The 23,526-nt window shown below is 41.9% G+C and overlaps 1 protein-coding gene and 1 pseudogene across 1 annotated transcript; both read left to right on the top strand.

The window, feature by feature from the left end:
- The first annotated feature begins 1,287 nt into the window (after positions 1–1,287).
- Positions 1,288–22,387, top strand: LOC110320816 (annotated as a pseudogene).
- Positions 21,509–23,524, top strand: LOC110320095 (antigen-presenting glycoprotein CD1d1; the record flags this gene model as incomplete). The annotated part of the gene is made up of 4 exons (XM_029538034.1): positions 21,509–21,822; positions 22,304–22,460; positions 22,743–23,015; positions 23,304–23,524. Coding segments are annotated over exons 2-4 (555 nt in total), but the record flags the coding sequence as incomplete, so codon positions are not given.
- Positions 23,525–23,526: the final 2 nt, after the last annotated feature.

Below are 23,526 nucleotides of genomic sequence, written 5' to 3'. Positions count from 1 at the left end.
AAATGGATAAAGCTTAAAAAAAATCATTCTGAGTGAGGTAACTAAACCCCAAAAGACAAATATTGGATATTTTCATTTTCCTTTTTTAAGATTTATTTATTTTTTTATATGAGTACACTGTAGCTGTCTTCAGACACACCAGAAGAGGGCATCAGATCCCATTACAGATGGTTGTGAGCCACCGTGTGGTTGCTGGGAATTGAACTCAGAACCTCTGGAAGAGGTTCTTAACCGCTGAGCCATCTCTCCAGCCTGGATATTTTCATTTTCATGATGAAGGTCATTTTTCAACATCAGTATGTGTACTACAATCTGAATAACTGTAGCAGTTAGGTACCTAATAAGCAACTCAGGGTGACAAGAGGATTTCCAAAGGTGAGGACTATAAAGTAGGATTGGTAAGGGGTCAGAAAGATCTGGAAGGAAATTGGGGAAGGAAAAAATGTGATCAAAATATATAGCATTCGAATGTTTTCATTAAAAATATTAATAACAACATTATAACAATCATGATTACCTTTTTAAAAAGTCTTACCTGTCAAGACCAAGGCATTTGCTGTTTGTGATCAAGTTCATCTCCAGTTCCTCTCTCAGCATCACAGAGCTGAGATTCCCAAGCCTCTAACCATGGGCTGGTCTTTATAGTGACTCATTCATGCACGCTCTGAGTCTATCCAGGAGCCCACCAAGAGTCACAGAAGTCTTTTTTCACATCACTTTACACCATCTTTGTCAGTCAGAAAATCCCAAGTACTTTAGGAACTCTCTGACAAGACAGAGACAAAGACTTTATTTGGCCATGGCACTTAAGATCGAAGCAGCTGGGGACTGGAGAGGTGACTCAGAGGTTGAGAGCACTGACTGCTCTTCCAAAGACCCTGAGTTCAGTTCACAGCAACCATGTGATGGCTCACAACCATCTGTAATGAGATCTGGCATAGATATGCAGGCAGAACACTGAATACATAATAAACAAACAAACAAACAAACAAATAAATAAAATTTAAAAATAAAAAGGCAGAAACAGCTAGCATTTCTTGACACCTAGTTTGTACCCACCAGCACACTAAACACTCTCTGCGCCTGGTCTCTTAAACCTCACTAATTCCCTATAAAACAGATACTAATATTTCCAGATTACAAGCAAGGAAATGAACACACAGTAAAATCAAACTTTATCTGTTTTGTCGTTAGCTAATTGTGGTTTTATTAAAACAAGAAAAAAAGAAAACAAAGTTCCTTCCAACACCTGGCTGAGGCTGCTCAAGAGCTGCACTTCACTGCTTCATGATTTTCTGCAGAGTCTGGGGAAAGATGGCAACTAATGATGCAGTTCTGAAGAGGCAGGAGCAGAAGGTTACAGAGGCGGATCAGAGCACTGACTATCTCAAGCAGCAGGTTGCTCTTCACAAGGAGAAAGCAATTTTTCAGGTAACTTTGAAAGGAGAAAAGAAACTTCGAGTTGAAAATACTAAACTGAAAAAAGAAATAAAAGAGCCGGGCGTAGTGGCGCACGCCTTTAATCCCAGCACTTGGGAGGCAGAGGCAGGCGGATTTCTGAGTTCGAGGCCAGCCTGGTCTACAGAGTGAGTTCCAGGACAGCCAGGGCTACACAGAGAAACCCTGTCTCGAAAAATAATAAAAAGAAAGAAAGAAAGAAAGAAAGAAAGAAAGAAAGAAAGAAAGAAAGAAAGAAAGAAAGAAAGAAAGAAAGAAAGAAAGAGAAGAACTAAAGCAAGAGCTACTTCAGGCAGAAATTCATAATGGAGAGAAGCAGCAAATACCAGTTCCGTTGTCGAGTACTTCACTAGAGACTAATTGTACTGTTTCTGAAAGTGTGATACAGCCTCCATTAGTAACAATAGCCACCTCTTCTGATACAAAAGAACAGATTAAAGGAAAGGGAGAAGAAAAGAAGGTAAAAGAGAAAACTGAAAAGAAAGGAGAGAAAAAGGAGAAGACGCAGCAGTGGGCAGCAGCAAGTGCTGACTCTAAGCCTATAAACCCTATCACCCTGGATCTTCCAACTGGTTGTACATTACTGCCAAAAAACACCCGGATGCAGATTCATTGTATGTAGAAGTAGAAGTGGGAGAAGCAGTCCCAACAACGCTCATCAGTGCACTGGTGAATCATGTTCCTCTAGAAGAGATGCAAAATCGGATGGTGGTCTTACTTTGTAACTGAAGTCTGCAAAAATGCAGGGAGTACTGTCTCAAGCCATGGTGATGGGTGCCAGTTCACCAGAGAAAGTGGAGACTCTGGCCCCTCCCAACGGGTCCCTTCCTGGAGACAGAATTACTTTTGATGCTTTCCCTGGAGAGCCTGACAAGGAGCTGAACCCTAAGAAGATCTGGGAGCAGAGCCAGTCTGACCTGCACACCAGGGATGAGAGTGGGGCCACATACAAAGGAGTTCCCTTTGAGGGGAAGGGGAAGGGAGTTTGCAGGGCCCAAACCATGGCCAATAGTGGAATTAAGCAAGTGAAATGCTCTGTAATGAAAGATATTGGTGAAACCTTAGTAACAATAAAGAGGAGTGTGTCACTTACACATTAAAAAAGTTAATGATCAAATTAATTGGAGGGTATTGTTCTGTTTCATCTATATCAAATTTGAGAAAATGTACACTCATTGATCCTTACACAAAATATACCAACTTGAAAGTGTAAATATACCAACTTGTAATAATTCACCTTACATTTTGCATGCTGACCAACAGCTAGGTCACACTTACCCCATGCATTATGTTGTCAACCATTAACTCTGACTGGCACAGCATTATTACAAACAGGTATAGAGTTTGCCATACCCATTTACATCATTGAAGTACCTAAGAAGCTATTTCTTAAAGTGAAATTTTATTTTAAATATTTATTTCTTTACTCTCTATGAAGGAAAAAAATCTCAGGTTGTGCTCAATAAATGAATCTGAGAGACACTTTGCTGATTTCCCAAGACTTGCTTTGTGATGATCTAGATGTTGAATGAATATCAGTGACTGCAGCAGCATCCTCAATTTCACTACAGTAACACATAGTGGGGAATGAAAGAGAATGGTGGAGCATACAATGTCAGGTATACTTGTCGGGGTACTTCATGTACTACAAAGAAAAGCAGTTCTGGGCATGGTGGGGACAAGCAGAAGGTGCTTCAAGTGACAGGAGAGGAAAAGCTTTCAGAAATAATATTTGATTGACTGGGATTCTGAAGGAGATAGGGCTATACACAGTGCTGAGAGCAGGGGGGATATTCAGGTCTAAATACTCACAGAAATAAGTTCCTGAGAAATAAGGCTCCTCCATGATGGTTGCCAGTGAGTGAAGAAGAATGTGTCAGCATGCTGGATTAGGGAGGCATGGCAGACCCCACAGCCCATGGCAAGAGCTGAGTGAGCTATGATAAAGCCTTGATCAGATGAAGAATGTGACCTAATGAAAGGTACACATCTTCCTTTGGATTTAAGATTAATTACTGTAAGATGAAAAGGTATGGCAGAGAGGTCAAAGAGGCTATTGTGATTGTCTAAATGGGGGTGGGGGGAAATGACTCGAGCCAAAGTAGTTGTGGTGGTGTGGTGTGTGTGTGTGTGTGTGTGTGTGTGTGTGTGTGTGTGTGTGTGTGTGAATAAGGCAGGATGTTGGTTAGACTTGAAGAGTTGATGAACTTCCTNATAAGGCAGGATGTTGGTTAGACTTGAAGAGTTGATGAACTTCCTGAGGGCCTGGGGGTAGAATGGAGAAAAGAAAGTAGTAAGGCACGTGTGTGTGTGTGTGTGTGTGTGTGTGTGTGTGTGTATGTGTAAGATGAATAAACTTATTTACGGTAGGCTTGAGTGTGTACAAAGACTCAGGAACTGAACTGTGGACCTGTTGAATACATTTTGTAGAGGAATTTTAATCCAACAATATGGCTGCTCTAGCAAGGGATCACATCCAAAGACCTTCTAGGTCTGCGTGATCCAGCTGGAATGCAGACACACTCTGGACTACAGTATGATCTGGCTGAGATATAGACATACCCTTACACCTTTAATCCCTAACAATGAAGTTAAGGTTTGTAGAAGGAAGCAGCCATGTTTGAAAATGATGTCTAATTGAAGGGCATACAATGTGATGAATCAGAGAATAATTGGACAGAATAAGTCAAAGATAGGATACGCCCAACTCTCAGGAGACCAGCACAGGAAAGAAAGGCTACTTAAGAGCAGTCCAGGGAGAGAAAAGATGGTGGTGGTGGTATATGGAAGTTTTACCAGGACAATTTTATAAGGACAGACTAGAGATAGGTGAAGACAGAATAAGCCGGAAAATGGGCAAAAGCCAGAAGATTAGAACATATTGCCAAAGTTAGGATGAGGCCAAACAGAGCAATTCAGTCAGAAGCTAAGAGAAGCCAGATTGACTCAGTCAGCTTGGCAGATTGGATTGTATGAAAGCTAGAGGCTTCCAGACCTAGACCTAGAGATGGTTAGAACAGAGAAAGCAACGCTCTGGGATCAGCCCAAGTCGTGTCATACCCAGCAGAGCTTGGGTACAGCTCTCATCTGATCCAATCATCAGAGGGAATAAAAGTAACATTGACAACATTTGTCTATCACAGGATATGGCATCATATATTTGTACCACAAATCAATCCAAACACTAAAGAAAAGTTAATTATTTCCACTTTCCTGATGAGGAAATTATTGAGAGAGCTTCAGAGTCTTGTCCTAACTGACGCATCTGGTCTATGCTTGCTTTGGTGCTGAGACAAGCAATTCTTCACTCTTCTGTTACGCTCTCATTCTAGACTTTTCTCCCTTACCCTTTTACAGTTGGCAACATGGTAATAAACCAAAATGGCCAACAAATGAAGACAGGCTTCTACTGTTCTCACAATGGTCAGAACCTGAATCATTTTCTATCTCCCCCTTTATCACTGTCTTTCTTTTTGTTTTGGAATCCAGGGTCCCTCATTTCCATTCTGAAAAGCAACATTTTCACACTATTGTTTGCATGGACATATGACCTTATTTGAATATTCTCAACCATTCCTACTTCAGAGGAGGATGGGAAAGAGAAGGGAATGAAGTCCCCTTTTCCCCTCTTTGAGGCTAATACTTAAGAACCCAGCCATGCTGCTGGTACCCTCAAATTGTATGATCTTGTGGACTTTACTTTGTATTTCCAACACTTGGTTTTTTAATCTGGAAAATGTGGTTAATAACAGTACTTATCAAAATTTTGTAGAAATTTTAATGTAAAGTACATAATGTAATGTAATATAATATAATATAGCCACATAGAGACTCTTCATGAAATATTAGTAATCAAAGAATTGACCTATGAGGTCACTCTGCTTCCCTAAATTTGTTTCACTTCTTTCTCTGAACTTTTCACTTCCTCTGAAATCTACATTGGTGTTATCTCCTCTATGTGAAACAGGAACTAATCAAAGGATGTCAGGTCAGGATTCCTTAGATTTAACCAGATTTCTATGCTAGTGTACAATGATTTGGGCTCTTATGCTAACACAGGCTTAATTACATTTGGGATGTGAGTGATGCCACAGTCGGCAGGTAGAATGAGATAGATGAAGGGATAAAAAAATGAGGTAAGGAAAGAAGAGTGTGAGAGAGGGAAGAGGAGAGTGACCTCTATGGACAAAGATGAAGATGGGGTCAGTTTACAAGGAGAAGATAAGTGGTGTGTGGTGGAGGGAGGGATGAGAAAGGAGAAGATAATGAAGTAAGACCAGGAGATAAGATAACATGGCTGAGAAACTCACACATGCAGCTAATTGGCTATTCTATGGTGCTTATGTTTCAAAGACATTTACATTGTAAGTTATAGGGAAAAGCTGGAAGAGAACATTACAGACTCAAAGCTGGATATTCTGAGAGAGCAGCCACCTGGACTCATGGCCTTCTTAAACTGTAAAATGTGAGTGTTGAGCCCATGAGATTAGAATTTCATCACATAATCAAGTATCTAAGAATTGGAAACTCCTACTGTGCTGGCTAGTTTTATGGCAAGGCATTTGGGGAAGGGAAACCTTACTTGAGAAAAACCCTATGTAGCATTTTCATAATTAGTGATTGGTGGGGGAAGGCCCAGTGCATTGTGGGTGGTTCCACCCCTTGGCTGGTGTTATTGGGTTCTCTAGAAAGAAAGATGAGCAAGTCCTGAGGAGCAAGCCAGTGGGTGCTCCTCCATAGTCTCTATGAGCTCTGAATTAGCTACTGCCTCCAGGTTCCTTTACAGTTTGAATTCCTGACCTGACTGAGGGTGATTAACTGTGATATGAAAATCTAAGCAAAATATACCCTTTCCTCTCTGAATTGCTTTTGCTCATGGTGTTTTATCACAGGAATAGAAATTTTAACTACGACATCTAGTCTATGTAATAATTTCTTCAGCAACACACTTGACATACAGGCATCCAAGCTCAATATAGACAACCCTATTAGCAGAGCTCATAAAAATCGAGCTGTCCATTACTATACAATTCCAAGAGAGATACAAATATCTTCTGGTAACTTTCTCGCCAACCCTAATGCCATTAGTCAATGCAATGATTTCCCATTTCTTTGTAACAAATCTTCTAAATGCTGGGTAGACATCTGCAATCCCTCAGTACTGCAAAGGCACCTCACTCTGATGATTTAAGCCTCTTCTCCTTGTCTCCATCCTGAATTACAGATGCTCCCTGTCAATCAGGGATCTCAGAGCAAGGCAACATCAGGCATAGTAACACATAATTTCTTTTTTATTAAATATTGTCATACAATATATATTTTAATCATCTCTTCCCTTTCACCAACTCCTCACAGAAGGCTCCATCTCCCTATCACCTGAACTATGTTCTCTCTCTCAAAAGAAGAAGAAAGAAGAAAGAAGAAAGAAGGAAGAAGAAGAAGAAGAAGAAGAAGAAGAAGAAGAAGAAGAAGAAGAAGAAGAAGAAGAAGAAGAAGAAGAAGAAGAAACAAACAAAAACTAAATGAAGAAACAAAAAAATCCCCACAAACACACACACGCACACGCACACACACACGCACACACACACACACATACACACAGGAAAATCAAAACAGGCAAAAGATCAATGAGACAAACAAAAAGGAAAAACAAGACAAAAACTTTACAAAAGCACAGTTGAGATTGTTTCGTGTTAGCTAACTACTCCTGGGCATGGGTCTGCTTGGCAGTGTGGTGTCAACTGCAGATGTCTTCTTGGATAGGGTGGGGAGTCTGTGTCCTCCTCCTCTTCTCAGTGTGGGACTCTGTCCATATTGACCCTTGTGCGTGCTGCCATAGTCTCACTGAGTTCCGGTGTGCATCAGTTCCATTGTGTCTGGAAGAGAACGTTCCCTCCCCGTGATCCATCAACCCTGGCTCTTATGATCTTTAGCCCTCCTCTTCTGATAGGTTGCTGAGGCCTGAGGGGAGGGAGTTGATGATGACATCCCATTTAGGACTCAGTGCTCCGGTATGGCACAGTCTCTTCACACTGTCCACTTGTGGGTTGCCGCGCTAATTCCCCTTGTGAGACTATTGCACCACTGTATCTTACAGGTAGGAAACCATTTGAGATATCAGGGTTTGTAGCTGGGTGACATTTGTGATTACCTTTCAGTACCATGAAATCTAGTCAGTAGGGGTGGAGCCTCTAGTTAACCACCAGCTCAATTTGTGCATGTTACATGACATAAATACTATTTTCAAGAATAGGCACTTACCATCATGGAGCAATGAATCCTCTTGGCAATAGTGAGCTTGGGAGGTTTCATGGGATCCCACTGACCAGTTGCTCAACAAAAATGTATCCCATTAATGGCATTGGAAATTTAATTTGGTGGCATACAATATTTGTTAAAAAAGATCTTTTCCCATTTTGTAGGCTGCCACTTTTGTCTACATGATGCTGTCCTTTGCCATACAGATGTTCAGTTTCATGAGGCCCCACTTATTAATTGTTGCTTTTAGTGCCTGTGCTATTGATGTTCTGTTCAAAAAGTCCATTCGTGTGCCAATGAGTTCCAGACTATTCCCCAGTTTCTCTTCTGTAAGATTCAGGGTATATGGCCTTATGTTGAGGTCCTTGACCCATTTGGAGATGAGGTTTGTATAGCATGATAAATATGTATATATTTGCAATCTTCTACATGCATTCATCCAGTTTGGCAAGTACTATTTGTTGAAGATGCCTTTTTTTCCAATGTATATTATCAGCTTCTTTGTCAAAATCCAGATATCCATGGGTGTGTGTGGACTTATGCCTGAGTCTTCAAATCAATTCCACTTATCAACATGTCGGTTTTCAGGCCAATACTATGCTGTTTTTATTACTATGGCTCTGTAGTACTACTTAAAACCAGGAATGGTGACGCTTTCAGTAGTTCTCTTATTATACAGGATCGTTTGGGCGATCCTGGTTGTTTTATGTCTGTATGTGAAGCTGAAAATTTTGTTTTTCAGCTTCTATGAAGAATTGGGATCTTGATAGAGATAGTGTTGAATCTGTAGATTGTTTTTGCTAGGATAGCCATTTTTGCAATACTAATCTACCAACCCATGAGTATGGGAGATCTTTTAACCTTCTGACGGCCTCTTCGCTTTCTGTAGTCAGAATTTTGGATTCTATTTATAAAGAGGCATAGAACTAGGAATGTGCTTTCATTTTAACCCCACATGTGGGGACATGGAGCTGCTTTGGACTGCCCACAGCAGCTGCCTATGAGTTGTCTCACGCTCTAGGAGAGGTGTGGTTTTGCCAGGTGTAGTTTCTGTGATTGTGTCTCTATCATACACCTTTGTCAAATGACTCAACTAGATGTAACACATGCCTGGCAATAGATGTTGTACTTGGTGGTGAAAGATATTTAGGTGGAGTTTTTGTCTCCCGTATTAGTTGGTGACTCCATTTAGATTTCCTTTATATATGTATATATTTTAAGAAGCGTTTACACTAGTGGGTTTCCATAAGACAGCACCACCACCACCACCACCCATAATCAAATGACCCTTGGTATTAGTTGTATCCCCTCCTTGTGCCCAACTCCCCTCCTCCCCACTTAATCCCCTATATCAGTCTTTCCTCACTCTCTCCATGTGGTGGTTTGAAAGTACTTGGCCCAGGGAGTGGCATTATTAGGAGGTATGGCCTTGTTGGAGTAGTGCCACAGGCAGACCCAGTCAGGGTTCCTCAACCTGGGGGAGAATCAGAGTTCCAGTACTCAGGTGGGCAAGGAGTCAGTGAGTGACAGACACTAACACAAGAGAGTGCTGAATCTGAGTGTAATTTCTCAAAGCAAGCCTCAGACTTACATTACAGAAGAAAACAAGGAAGTCAGGTGACACATCAGCCAAGGTACATTGAAGTCATATGATGCATAATGACACAAAACAGAGAAACGCATACATAAAGGCTAGCAGGAACAACTGAGATAAAAATCAGCTTATTCTTAGAAGCCAGGGGCAAGGGCTTCACGCCCTAGCTGTAGCTCCAATTCTAGTCTCTTGAATAATCCACCTTTTCCCTAGGCCATTGTAAATTCCTGTATATGGGAGGACTCAGCTGGTATTCTAAGTATTTACTCTAGTTCCTTCATAAGCTACAACCCACCTTCTTCCTACTATTATGTAATGTAGTCTGCTACACATGACTGTAATGAGAATTATAAGTTTACTTTGTAGAACTTGCCCTGAGATTTCTAACTCTTTTTTTTTTTTTTTTTTGGTTTTTCGAGACAGGGTTTCTCTGTATAGTCCTGGCTGTCCTGGAACTCACTCTGTAGACCAGGCTGGCCTCGAACTCAGAAATCCGCCTGCCTCTGCCTCCCGAGTGCTGGGATTAAAGGCGTGCGCCACCACGCCCGGCGAGATTTCTAACTCTTATCCAGTAAACTGCAATGCCTGATTTCTTTCACTACATCTCTTTCAACACTGGAGGCATTTCTTCTGAATAAGTAACAGTCTTACTAAATTCAAAGCCCAAGGTTGGCTCAACAATTGCCTAGGATGTTGGGACACTGGTGGAGGTCAGGAAGCAATGTTCAATCTAATTTAGCTATTTGTCAAATCATTCCTTGGAGGCACCTATAATAAAACAATACTAAAAAAAAACACACAAAACCCTTCACTGACTATCACAAGGACATATCTGGACCACATCCCTGTTATGGAATGCCAAAGACTCCAGGAAACCAGTTTCCGTGAACCTTTTTGCCTCAGGACTGCGGCCAAGCTTTTGGACTTGTCACTCAGACTCCACTGGAGTGGGTGTGGCAGAGTAGGTGTAGCCTTATTGGAGGAAATGTCACTGTGGGAGTGGGCTTTGGGACCCTCCTTCTAGCTGCCCATGAGACAGGCTTCTCCTGGGTGCCTTCAGATCAAGATGTAGAACTCTCAGCTCCTCCAGCACCATGTCTGCCTGGATGCTGCTATGTTCCCACCTTGATGATAATGGACCGAACCTCTGAACCTGTAAGCCAGCCCCAATTAAATATTGTTCTTTTAGGAGTTGCTTGGTCATGGTGTCTCTTCACAGCAGTGGAAACCCTAACTAAGACACCCCATAACTCTATATTCTATTTCCTCTTCCTTGTGAGAGTCTCCCTTCTGCCCAGTCCCTTTCTTTGTATCTAGCCTCTATGGCTATTGTTCAGAGGCATTTTCCCAAGTTCAGCCATCTCAGGAATGAGTTCCATCTTGCTGGCAGGATCAAAACTGAGTTCATGTTCCCAGACCCAGGACCCAACTCCTATCCTGCTTTCTCAGGTGTCTCATGTTTGTCTGTTAACCAGTAAGGGATGGAGAGAAGGAAGATGCTGTTATCCTATTTTCTAAACTAAGGCACACAAGTCATAAAAGTGCTGTCTGTCTTGATTTGATTGACTATGTGCAGCTTGCCCACTCCTTTGTTCCTTTACCACTCTAAATTCCAGGTAGGAGTCCAGGAGGGGACTTAACAGCAAAAGCTGATTCAAGGACCCTAAAATCAGATGACCCGGATAAAGCCCAGTCATCAATGTTAGCTTCCTTGTTTAACCCCTTGTGTCAAAATATGATTGATCAATGCAATCATTCCTCTTCCTCTTAATAAACTCCCCACATGAGACTTGTTGCAGGGTGTGATTTTTGTCAGAACCTGACGCCTATTTCCATCAGTAAGATCTCCCTTTGGGAACGAGGTTCAGATCCCAAACTGTCCACCTCCCTGCACACGCAGAAAATAAAGCTTTCATTTTTAAGCTTTTGTTTCTAAGGAGAGTTTTCCTGACTTCCACCTGACCCCAACAGTTAACAGCTTGCAAGGTAACAGCTACGTAAATACATACCATATTTTCGGGTCTGGGTTATCTCTGGATGATTTTTTTCCCTCACTCTATCCATTTACCTGCAAATTTCACGTTTGTTTGTTTTTAATGAGCAGGATAATATTCCTTTGTTTAAATGTACCACAATTTCATTATTCATTTTTCCACTGACAGACATCTAGGCTATTTCTACTCTCTGTTTATCATAAGTAGAGCAGCCAAGATTATGGATAAACAAGTGTCTCTGGAGTAGGGTGTGGAATCCTTTGGATACATGGCTGGGAGGGAGTGATATAGGTAGATTTTGAGGTTATTCCCAGCTTCCTGAGAAACCACCACTGTTATTTCCACAGTGCTGTACAGATTTGCACTCCCATCAGCAGTGAATAAGTGATCCCCTTTATCCCCATCTTTGCCAGCATGAACTGTCTTTTTTGTATAAATTCATCTTGGCCATTCTGAATTTAAGTTGAAATCTCTAGGTAGTTTTGACTTGCATTCCCCTAATGACTAAGGATGTTGAGCATTTCTTTATGTTTTATCATTTGAGGACTCTGTTTCTTAGAGCATCAAATGTTGTCATTTGAGTTCTTACCCAGTTTTTTGTTGCTGTACAGAGGCCTGTAAAGCTTCCTTCAAAGGCAACCTGTGGTGCAGTTAATCCTCCCCTTGGCTTTTCACATCTCTGTGGAATACTGCAGAGCAGTCTGAGAACCAGAAGGAAAGTGTGTCAGATGAGCGGTGTCAGGAAATCCGTTCCGGTGGTGGCTCTGAGCCCTGTAACCTCTAAATCTCCAGGCAAGGCCTGGCCTTCCCACTTACACAACCCTGTCCTTTAAATACAGCAAACTGTAAAATAAAGTTGTTCATCCATATCTCTCTCTCTCTCTCTCTCTCTCTCTCTCTCTCTCTCTCTCTCTCTCTCTCTTTCTTTCTTTCTTTCTTTTTGTAAACAAAACCCAGAGAGTCTATGTGACTTTCTGCCTATCTGGTCATTGATCTCTGTCAGGTCCAAAGGAAACTTTATGTCCCCCAATTCTGGCAGTTAGACAAAAGCCAGCATTCCTCAGGAACTTGTGAAGCAGGTTCCGCTCTACCAAAGGAGTCATTTCCCTTATTACTGGCAAAATCTACAAATGGTGTGTTGAAGTTACACCTGGATCTTCCTCCCAGCCCCATGCTCCCGGATATAAAACTCAGACTCAAAATATATTGGCAAATATCTTGGCCATATAGCTAGGCTCTTCTCGGACTAGATAGAACTTAAAATATCCCATTTATTCTAGCCTATATTCTGCCACGTGGCTGGTTACCTGTGCTCAGGTACCATGTGTCTGTCTCATCACATCTTTCCATAGAGTCTCTCCCCTGGTTCTATCCCAGAATTCTTTTCTCCTCCCACCTCTATTTCCTGCCTAAGCCATAGGCCATAGTTTTTTAATTGACAGGTGATGCATCCATACAATACACAAGATATTCTCTCTACGATGGTGCCTATTAGAATACCAAAGCATACACTGGCCTCCATGTTCTCTCAGTATCACAGGTTCATAGCTACCCCAACTCTACACTTCTCCAGCTCATGGGCTTCCCTTCCTCCAGCCACTCACTTCTCTTTATAATCCTACTGTTCCAGCTATGTCTTGTCTTCTCTTTCTCACCGTTTCTCTCTCTTCTTTTTATGTTTTGGGTGGATAAACCAAACAGCAGACCACGCCAAGGTGATTCCACGTGAGAGAGGTTTATTAAGCAGGGATGGGGGTGGGGCGGCGAAGTGAGTAGAAGAGCAGAGAAGAGGAGAAAGAGGAGAAGGAGGGAGAGAAGAAGAAGAGGGGTGAAGGGGGAAGAGAAGAGGAGAAGAGAGCGAGGAGGGGGTGATCCCCTAACTTATACAGAGAATGACGTCACACCAGTGAGGGTGGGAACTGAGCCAGGTGAGTTGTGGGATTGAGGGTCACTGTCCTGGCAACACAGGTCCAGGGTCACATGGTTAGGCCAGGCCTTGGAGCGTCCTGGTGCTAACACGTCTGCTCCTGCTTCTCATCTGGCCACATCCAGTCTGCTGGCCATGCTCAGTCTACTGCTTTCTCACTCTGCTCTGAACTCTTTCAGATGCCTGACTGTTCTCTGTCTCCTGTCTACAATAAAGCCTCCCCTTAACCATATCACAGAGTGGTTATGTCATCAATTTATGCACTCTTCTCTTTCACAATATTATTAACCCAATAACATATGTGTAATTGCTCTTTAACAATTTCCCATTTTTGCAGCCTGCCACTTTGCCTGAATGATGGTATCCTTTGCCATACAGAAGATTTCCAGCTCTATTCAGTCTCATTTATCAATTGTTCTCAGTACCTGTCTATAGGTGCTCTGTCAGAAAGCACTTTCCTGTGCCAGTGAGTTCAGGACTATTCCCTGCCACACCCACTCCAGTGGAGTCTGAGTGACAAGTCTAAAAGCTTGGCCGCAGTCCTGAGGCAAAAAGGTTCACAGAAACTGGTCTCCTGGAGTCTTTGGCATCCCATAACACAGATGTGGTCCATATATGTCCTTGCGATAGTCTGGTGAAGGATTTTTGCATGCTTTCTTTCAGTATTGTTTTATTATAGGTGCCTCCAAGGAACGATTTGACAAATAGCTAAGTTAGATTGAACATTGCTTCCTGGCCTCCACCAGTGTCCCAATATCCTAGGCAATTGTTGAGCCAACCTTGGACTTTGAATTTCATAAGAATGTTATTTATTCAGATGAAATGCCTCCAGTGTTGAAAAGAGATAGTGAAAGAAATCAGGCATTGCAGTTTACTGAGTTATAGTAGAAATCTCAGGGCAAGTTCTACAAAGTAAACTTGGAATTCTCATTTTAGTCATGTATGGCAGACTACGTTACATATTAGGAGAAAGTTGGTGGGCTCCTCTGTTAAATGAAGGTTCCCTACAGATACTTAAAATAACAACTGAGTCACTCCCATATGTAGGAGTTTACAATGGCCTAGGAAGAAGGTGGGTTGTGGTTTACGAAGGAACTAGAGTAAATACTTAGAATATCAGCTGAGTCACTCCCATATACAGGAATTTACAATGACTTAGGGAGAAGGTGGATTATACAATAGACTAGAATTGGGACTATGGCAAGGGCATAAAGCCCTTGCCCCTGGCTTCTAAGAATAAGCTGACTTTACTTAGTGCTGATTTTTTTCCCAGTTGTAAACACTGCTTTTTATCCCAGTTGTAAACACTGCCTGGTTCCTGTAAGATTTTATGTATGCATTTCTATGTTTTGTGTAAAGAGTCATTATGCATCGGATGACCTTAATGTATCACCTAACTTCCTTATTTTCTTCTGTAATATGTCTGATGCTCGCTTTGAGAAATTACATTCAGATCTAACACTCTCTCTGGTGTTCGTGTCTGTTTGTCACTCGCCGACTCCTTGCTTACCTGAGTAGCGGGACCCTGATTTCTCCCCCAGGTTGAGTGACTCTGACAGAGCCAGCCCGTGGCAATTCCCCACTTTCTTTTCTATGAGACTCAGGGTATCTGTCCTTATGTTGAGGTCCCTGATACCTGCAGAGTTGAGTTTGGGGCTGGGTGATGAATGTGGATCTATTTGCCTCCTACATGCAGCCATCCAGTCTTCTAGCATCCTTTTTTTCCAGTGTGTATTTTCAACTTCTTTGTCAAAATTTAGGTGTTCATAGTCATGTGGACTTATATCTGGGTCTTAAACTCCATAAATGTATTTGTTTGTATGCCAGTAGTATGCCATTTTTATTACTTTAGCTCTGTGGTACAACTTGACAATCAGGGGTATGATCCCTCCTGCATTTCTCTTATCATTAAGAATTGTCTTAGCTATTCTGGGGCTTGTGTGTGTGTGTGTGTGTGTGTGTGTGTGCGCGCGCGCGCGCGCGCGCGTGCCTGTTTGCCTATGAAGCTGAAAATTGCTTTTCATTTTCTGCAAAGAATTAAGTTTGGAATTTTGATGGGGACTGTGTTAAATCTGTAGGCTGCTCTCAGTAGGGTGTCTATTTTTACTATATCAGTCTTTCCAACCAATGAACATGGAAAATCTTTCCATCTTCTGTGTCTTCTTCAACTTCTTCATTCAATGTCTTAAAGTTTTTATTACATGAAGTCTTTCACTTATTAGGTTAGAGTTATCATGAGATATTTTATTTTTCCTGAGGCTACTATGAAAAATTGGTTTCCTTGATTGGTCTTTCTCCATCTGTTTGTCATCATTATGGGGGAAGGCTACTGATTTTAGAATGCTCATTTTGTATATAAACTCAAAGAAGCTTGCCTACCAAAAAAGGGAGGCAGAAATCTATAATAGTAAGAGTGAGCTGACTATGTGATATTGTATTGTTTCTGGTTCTACATGCTGGGCAATACTTTCTAACATCCATGAGGGGCCAGTAGACTCTGCCATGGGATGATGAGAAGTGACAACCTAAAAAAGAGGTCTCCTCTTTCAGAAGGGTCCCCTGGCATGCATATGTTCTGCAACAAAAGTATAAGGGTATTTTGTTTTAAAGCCATGTTTGGGGACGAGAAACTTTGATAGATTCTTAGATAAGATTTAGAAGAACAAAAGATATCCGGAAGGAATTAAAACCTCAGGCTTGTGAAATGTTCTGGTTTGAGAATACATTTTATTATCTATATACAGTGAATCACAGCTGGTAAATTAAGGACAACATTGACTACAAATTAAGAACTATCCAACTGATTCTCTAAGAGTTCTGGCAGAAAAAATTGTGATACAATTTTGTTTTAATTGAAAATAGGTTTTTAAAATATAATATATTGATTATGGTCCCCTCCCCCAACTCCTTTCAGATCCTCCCCACGTATTCCCCTTACCCAAATCCACATCCTTTCTTTTTCTTTCACATTAGGATACAAATAAGCATATAATGATGATGATGATGATGATGATGATATTAATATAAAATTAGATAAAGGAAAAGCATACAAACCGAATAGGACAAAACAAACAAATCTAAGAAAAAATAGATAAAGAAAAAGCTGCAGAGGCATATAGAGATACAGAGACACACAAACTCACAAAAACAGAAATCTCATAAAAACTCAAAACCAAAAACCATGATACATATGCAAAGGACCTGTAAGGTAGAAAAAAAAGGAAAGACAAGCTCCAACGGGGCATTCTGAGACTAAGAACCTCAGAAACTACCGTTGAGTTTATTGTCCGTTAGCCATCTACTGCTGAGCACGGGGCCTGGCCTTAGGAGTGAGACTCCACTGGTAAAAGGTTAATTTCTCATTTGTGAGTGGTTATCAGTTAGAGAGAGCTTCTAGTCTAGGGATGTGAGCTTGTGTCCACTTCTCCCCACAGTGCTAGGTCCCTGTTGGGTACAGCTTGTGCAGGCCCTCTGCATGCTGCCACAGTCTGCGAGCTCATATGTGCATCAGTCCCGCTGGGTTTAGGCCTTGTTTTCTTGGTGTTCTCCACCCCCTCTGTTTCTTACAATCTTTTTTTTTTTTTTTAAGATTTATTTGTTTGTTTGTTTGTTTGTTTGTTTAATACATTTGAGTACATCACTGTTTTCAGACACACCAGAAGAGGGCATCAGACCCCATGACAGATGGCTGTGAGCCACCATGTGGTTGCTGGGAATTGAACTCAGGACCTCCGGAAGAGCAGTCAGTGCTCTTAACCGCTGAGCCATCTCTCCAGCCCGGTTTCTTACAATCTTTCTGCCTCTTCTTCCGCAGGGTTCCCTGAGCCCTGAGGGGAGGAATTTGGTGGTGACGCTCCACTAAGGACAGAGTTTTCCAATGTGTGTCACTCTCTGCACATTGTCCAGCTGAGTATCTCTGTTTTTCTTCCCATCTTCTGCAGAAGAAGCTTCTTCAACAGTGGCTGAGCAACACCCTGACCTATGAGTACAGCAGAACGCCATCAGGAGTCATTTTATTGGTACGTCCCTTTAGCAAAACAGTAGTGTTTGGGTTTCCCTATGTCTCTAAGCTATCTAGTCTCATGCTCATATACAGATCACACAAGGGCATTTACACGGGGAAATGGAAAACTTTAACAAGGCTTTCTGTGAAGATGCTAGAAAGACAAGTTGTATTAGCCAAAAAGTTAGAAGATATGTCATGAAAATTCACATCCCAAGAACTAAAGGTGGATCAACTCCAGTCTGCCCTTGGCCACTTGCTAGAGACCATGACCTTCCCTTGGACCTTTGCTCTCCCTTTGGAATTCACCAGACCCTCTATCTGTCCTACCAGCCATTCTTTTGTCAGCCCATATGGTACAGAGATGTAGATGATCTACATGCACATCCTGGCAGAGCTCCACCAAACTCCAGGCACCCTTTAGCTGCTGTGCCAGACCCACATGCCAGGCTCAGCCAGACCCACACATCTTGTGCTCTGGCCCAGACTAATGAGTCTGCTGGGATTGGACACTGCAGAGATCTCCCCAACTCCCAGGCCTACACCAGGTACAGCAAACATGCCTGGCCCAGCCTGATGAGTCCTGTCTGCATCTCTCCTGACCTCCAGGTTCAGGCCAGGTAGCAATCCTATGTGCCCAGCCTAACCCGCTGTGTGGACCTCAGACTCACAACCAACAGAAGAAGCTTATATGTCACACCATAAAAACACGACCGATCAAGACAGTATGCCTGCCTCAAAATCCACCAGTCCTATAGAAATGTTCTCCAGTGAGAAATGCCCATATGAACCCCATAACACAGAATCTTTTTAAAAATCATAAACATCATCAAAGATTTCAGGAATTTAAAGAAGACACAACTAGCTCAGTGAACATAAAGAAAATGAACCCAAAAAGAATAAATGCCTGAATGGTATTCAAGAAAACACAAATACAGGAAGGATGTAATAGCACAGATAATCCAGGATCTGAGAACCAAATTCAATAAAAAGATAGAAACATCGAAGAAAACTCAGCTAAAATGAGATGGAATTGAAAAACACGATAACTAAAAAACTCATAGGAAAGGCATACATGAAAAACGGATCAAATGGAAGACAAGATATCAGGACCCGGAGATAAAGCAGAGGAGTTAGGCCATGCAAAGAAAGAATCTGAAAAATTAAAAAACAAAACAAAACAAAAACAAAAACAAAAACAAAACAGAAAAAGAACAAGCAGAAAATGTGGACACCATGTTCCAATTATAATCATAGATGAGGAAGAAGACAATGTATATACCAGATCTTTAACAAAATCATAAACTTCTCCCAGCTAAAAAATGACATATCCACACAGATGCAAGAAGCCCCAAGTAGACAAGACCAGAAAAGAAACCGCTTCTGGCAGATTATTGTTAAAACACTAACTATACAGAACAAAGAAAGTATTGAAAGCTATGAGAAAAATACAAGCCACATATATAAAGCAAAACTCATTAGAATAATACCTGATTTCTCAATGGGAACTTAAAAGCCACAATAACCTGAAACAATGGACTCCACGTTCTAAAGGATCATGACTAACAACCCAGACTACTGTACTCAAAAACAAAAAACAAAACAAACAAATAAAAACAAAACAAAAAAAACTGCCATAGATGAAAAAGAAAGAAAACATTTCGGTAACCTAAACATGCTAAAACAATTATATCTAGCAAACCAATCCTAAGCAGAATTCAAGAAATAACTCTTTAGACTAAAGATAGAGGTAAGTACAGTGAAGGGCCTGTAGAAAAAAAAGTGAAGCTATAATTATTGAAATATAAAGTACAACAAGAACACAAATAGCAAGCAAACAAAAACTTCAAAGTGACTGTAACCAATATAAACCTTTCACTAATAACTTTAAATGTTAATGGCTTTAACTTTCCAATCAAAAGACACAGCTTGGCTGAATGGATTAAAAACCAAAATCCAGGGCCGGGCATGGTGGTGCACGCCTTTAATCCCAGCACTTGGGAGGCAGAGGCAGGCGTATTTCTGAGTTCGATGCCCACCTGGTCTACAAAGTGAGTTCCAGGACAGCCAGGGCTATACAGAGAAACCCTGTCTCAAAAAAAAAAAAAAAAAAAAAAAAAAAAAAAAAAAAAAACAGTTTCTGCTGAACACAAGAAACTCATCTTAGAATTAGAGATTGACACCACCCGATAGCACAGGAAAAAAATCATCCCCTCAAATGGGATCAAGGGTTGCTCTTCTGTCATCAGAGAAAATAGACAAAGAAGGATAACTCATTCTAATTAAAGGAATAATTAACCAAGAAGAAATTATTAATAGCCCTAAATATATATGCACCATATGCTGGTTTCATGAAGAACCCCCTACTGAATTAAAGACAGATTAATGTCAACCCATTCATAATAAGCGATTTCAATACCCTCACTTTCTGTAATGCACACACAGATCGTCTGAACAAAAAATAACAAAGGAATAGCACATCAGATGAACTTAACAGATATCAAACACCAAAGAGTGCACACTCTTCTCAGTAGCCCATGAAAGCTTCTTCAAACAGACCACATCCTGTAGCACACGACAAACCCTAGAAACATTCGGCAAAAATTGAATTAACTCTCTGTAGTCTATCTGACAATAATGCAATAAAACTTAAAACAGACATTAAACACATCTCTAATAAGTTCACAAACTCATGGAGATTGAACAACTCATCACTGAATGATGAGTGGGTCAAAAATAAAAATCAGAAGAGAAAAAAAATTCCTGGAACTAAACAAAAATGAAAACAGGACAAACAAAACCTCCATCCTCTTTTGTCTCTTGTTCCTTCTTTGTCTTTCTGTCCTTCTTCGGGGTGGTCCTCCCATGCTTTCAGACAGTCTCTATCTATCATTGAAAACAGTCTGATGAAGGTATTTCATAGCTCTAAGTGTCTACATTTAAAAAAACAGAAAGGGGGCCTGGAGAGGTGTCTCAGTGGTCAGAGCACGGACTGCTCTTCTAGTGGACTCAGGTTTGAGTCCCAGCCCCTACATGCAGTTCACAACCTTCTATAACTCTGGGATCAGGAAAATCGCTGACCTGTTCTGGCTTCTGCATGGTACACAGACATTTATGCAGGCAAGAAACCCATATACATTAAAAGCAATTAAACTATTTCCTTTTTTAAAATAATCAGAAAAAAAGTTAGTGATACAACCCCCAAAAAGCTGGAAAAACAAGAATAAACCAATCCCAAGTTCAGTAGATAACAAACAACGAATACCAGAGCAGATCAATAAAATAGAAACACAGAAAACAATACAAAAAAAAAAAAAAAATCAGTGAGTCTGAGTTGGTTCTCTGAGAAGATAAACAACAAAATCAACAGAATCTTGACCTAATTGACCAAAAGAAAGAACAAGAGGACCCAAATTATCAGAATCAGAAGTAAGAGGAGACAGAAGGAATGTCAAACTATTGGGAGCAATATCCAGTAAAATCCGGTCTAGCGGATTAGAGCCACCTCCAGGAGCACAGCCAGGAGGGAGAAGCCTGCCCTCTAGGACTCTTACAACACTGGGGCCCAGGAGAGAAGTGTTGGTGAAGGCAGAATGGGAGGAGTCTGGTTAGGCAATGTGATTCTTGTGTTCTGACAAGCCTCCAGCTTGAATATAGCGGGGACAAGGGTCAAACTAACATTTCTGTCATTACAAGGCCTATGTGTTAGGAAGAAAGGCCCACAAAGGCAGCTGCCGCCCAGTGTGTGGAGATGAGCCGGCTAGCTTTCCTGCCTTTATTCACACTGTCTGGGAAGCTTGAGAAGGCTCTCTGAGAACATTACCTTGGAGTGTGAAGTCTGAGTGGACTCTAGGCAGGCTCTTGGAGGCAAGAGTTCCCCAAGGGGTCTGTCTGTGCAGAGATCTGAGGAAGAAGCTGTATCTAAGGGACTGAAAACATGTGAGACTGAGAGTAGGGTCCCAAACGATGCTCCAAGGCAAGCCAGAACAGGACCAGAATGATCCTCTAGGCTATACCGATGATGGATTTTTTTCTACCTTGTGAAAGGTATTTCATGTAGTTGAAGCAGAAGGGTGGGGTGATGTTAAGGGTGGAGACATAGAGAAGAGACCTACTTAGGAGACAAGGCAAAAAGACAGAGCAAAGCATACATTGGGGTGACTAAAAAGGAACGAGGAAGATGGTATCAGGATGCTGCAGGAATCCGATTCACGGGGGACGACTTCTCCTTTCTCACGGTAACTGAAATTTTGAGCAACTGTTTTTGTCACTACTCGTTTTAAGGGAGAGAAGTTGGGAATGGCCATACAAACTCACAGGCACGCCCTGTAATCGTACCTCTGTTCTCAAAAACAAGAGGTTCGTTCTTTGAGAGTAAGAGGGAAAGACGTCTGTCTGCAGGTGTGCTGCACCGGTCTTCACTGTGCTGTGGCACTTCGAGGGGGCACATCTCGTCACTTTTAGCTTTCCTCACATCAGACTGCCACAAGTCTTCGATTTTCGCAAATCATGACAGAGTACAATATATAGAACAAAATAAAATATGACTGTTCTCTCCCAAAATGGAGTCTGGAATGTCAGAGAGCAGGTAAGGCGAGGGAGAAAACCAGGGTAAGGGGGGGAAATCTGACATGGGAACCTGGGCACACAAAAGCTATGAAGGAACTTAACCCCCGTAGTCCTATCCTCTCAATGAGCCACTATAAGAATCACATCTATTATTAAAATTATCATTATTTTAATGTGATATTTAGGGATATCTGGGAGGATCCAAACGTGTACAATGGAGCACCTGCAGATAGTCCCTGCTAGCTAGGCCAAAACTTCCCTTCTATTTTTCCCCTTGCATTTTTAATACCGTCAGAGTTGTAACATAAATACAACTTTGTCTTGCTTTCAATATTGAGACAGCAGTCTCAAGCTCATTCTTTAGTATAACGGAAAGACTTTTTTTTTTTTTTTTTTTTTTAAGTGGTTTGTGTAGCGGTTCTGATTAAAGCTGCACTCCAGCTCTCAAATGCCAGGGAGGTTGGTTTTGTCAAAGAGTAACGTCCTTCCGGGTTTGGCAGGCTCTGCTCCAAGAACCCCAGTGCCTTTGTGCTCTGGGCAGGGAACAGAGTGAAACTCAGAAGTCTGAGCCCAGGACGGAGTAAACCTCTGGCGCTATGCAGTACCTACCATGGCTGTTGCTGTGGGCAATCCTACAGGTCTGGGGACAATCTGAAGGTGAGTGAATAAAAACGCACACAGAACCAACTAGAGAAGGAAGGGAAAGAAGCTGGCTAAAAGCACTGTGCAGTAGTGGGCGGGTGGAGGTGGGCTTCCTGGCTTGCAGCAACAAGTGGGAGGAGCAATGTATGGATCAGGCTCAGAGCAGAGCACAGCTCAGAGCTACACTGAGCCTGCCTCTCCTTTGCAAGCCCAGCTAAAGCTGAGCTTTTTTCTACTGCAGTCTGTCTGGCAGACTGGTCCCACTCGCTAAGTTCTTTCATTTTCCTTTGTTTCCAGTCCAGCAAAAGAATTATACGTTCCGCTGCCTGCAGATGTCNTCTTTTGCCAACAGAAGCTGGTCCCGCACAGACAGTGTGGTCTGGCTGGNGGATCTGCAGACACACAGTTGGAGTAATGACTCAGACACTATCAGCTTCACCAAGCCATGGTCCCAGGGCAAGTTGAGTAACCAGCAGTGGGAGACGTTGCAGCATATGTTTCAAGTCTATCGAGTCAGCTTTACCAGGGACATACAGGAATTAGTCAAAATGATGTCACCTAAAGAAGACTGTGAGTGGAGGGGTTGGAACCCTGAACCCAGTGGGCACGAGTGATCCAGAACTCCAACGGGATAACTGTGGGCATAGTGATGAGCTTCTTTCTCTTCTCTGTCCACCCTTATGATTTTCACTTCTGTCTAAAAGTAATCCTTGTCCCTTCTGAAAATAGCCCGTTTCTGCTCTAGGACACCATGATCATTTCCCTCAACTGGCACCTAACTATAATCTTCATGCCAACTCCTTTCTTCCAAACCCCTTAATCATGAACTCTTTGGTTTCTGCCCACTCTTCCTTACAGATCCCATTGAGATCCAGTTGTCTNNGGGCTGTGAAATGTACCCTGGGAATGCTTCGGAAAGCTTTTTACACGTAGCACTTCAAGGAAAATATGTCATGAGATTCTGGGGAACATCCTGGCAGACTGTCCCAGGAGCCCCATCTTGGTTAGACTTGCCCATCAAAGTGCTCAACGCCGATCAAGGGACGAGTATAACGGTGCAGACGCTCCTGAATGACACCTG

Source organism: Mus pahari, chromosome 4 (assembly GCF_900095145.1).
Source record: "Mus pahari chromosome 4, PAHARI_EIJ_v1.1, whole genome shotgun sequence".
Lineage (NCBI taxonomy): Eukaryota > Metazoa > Chordata > Mammalia > Rodentia > Muridae > Mus > Mus pahari.
The sequence above is the reverse complement of the archived record's forward strand: the minus strand, read 5'-3'. Positions and strand labels throughout refer to the sequence as shown.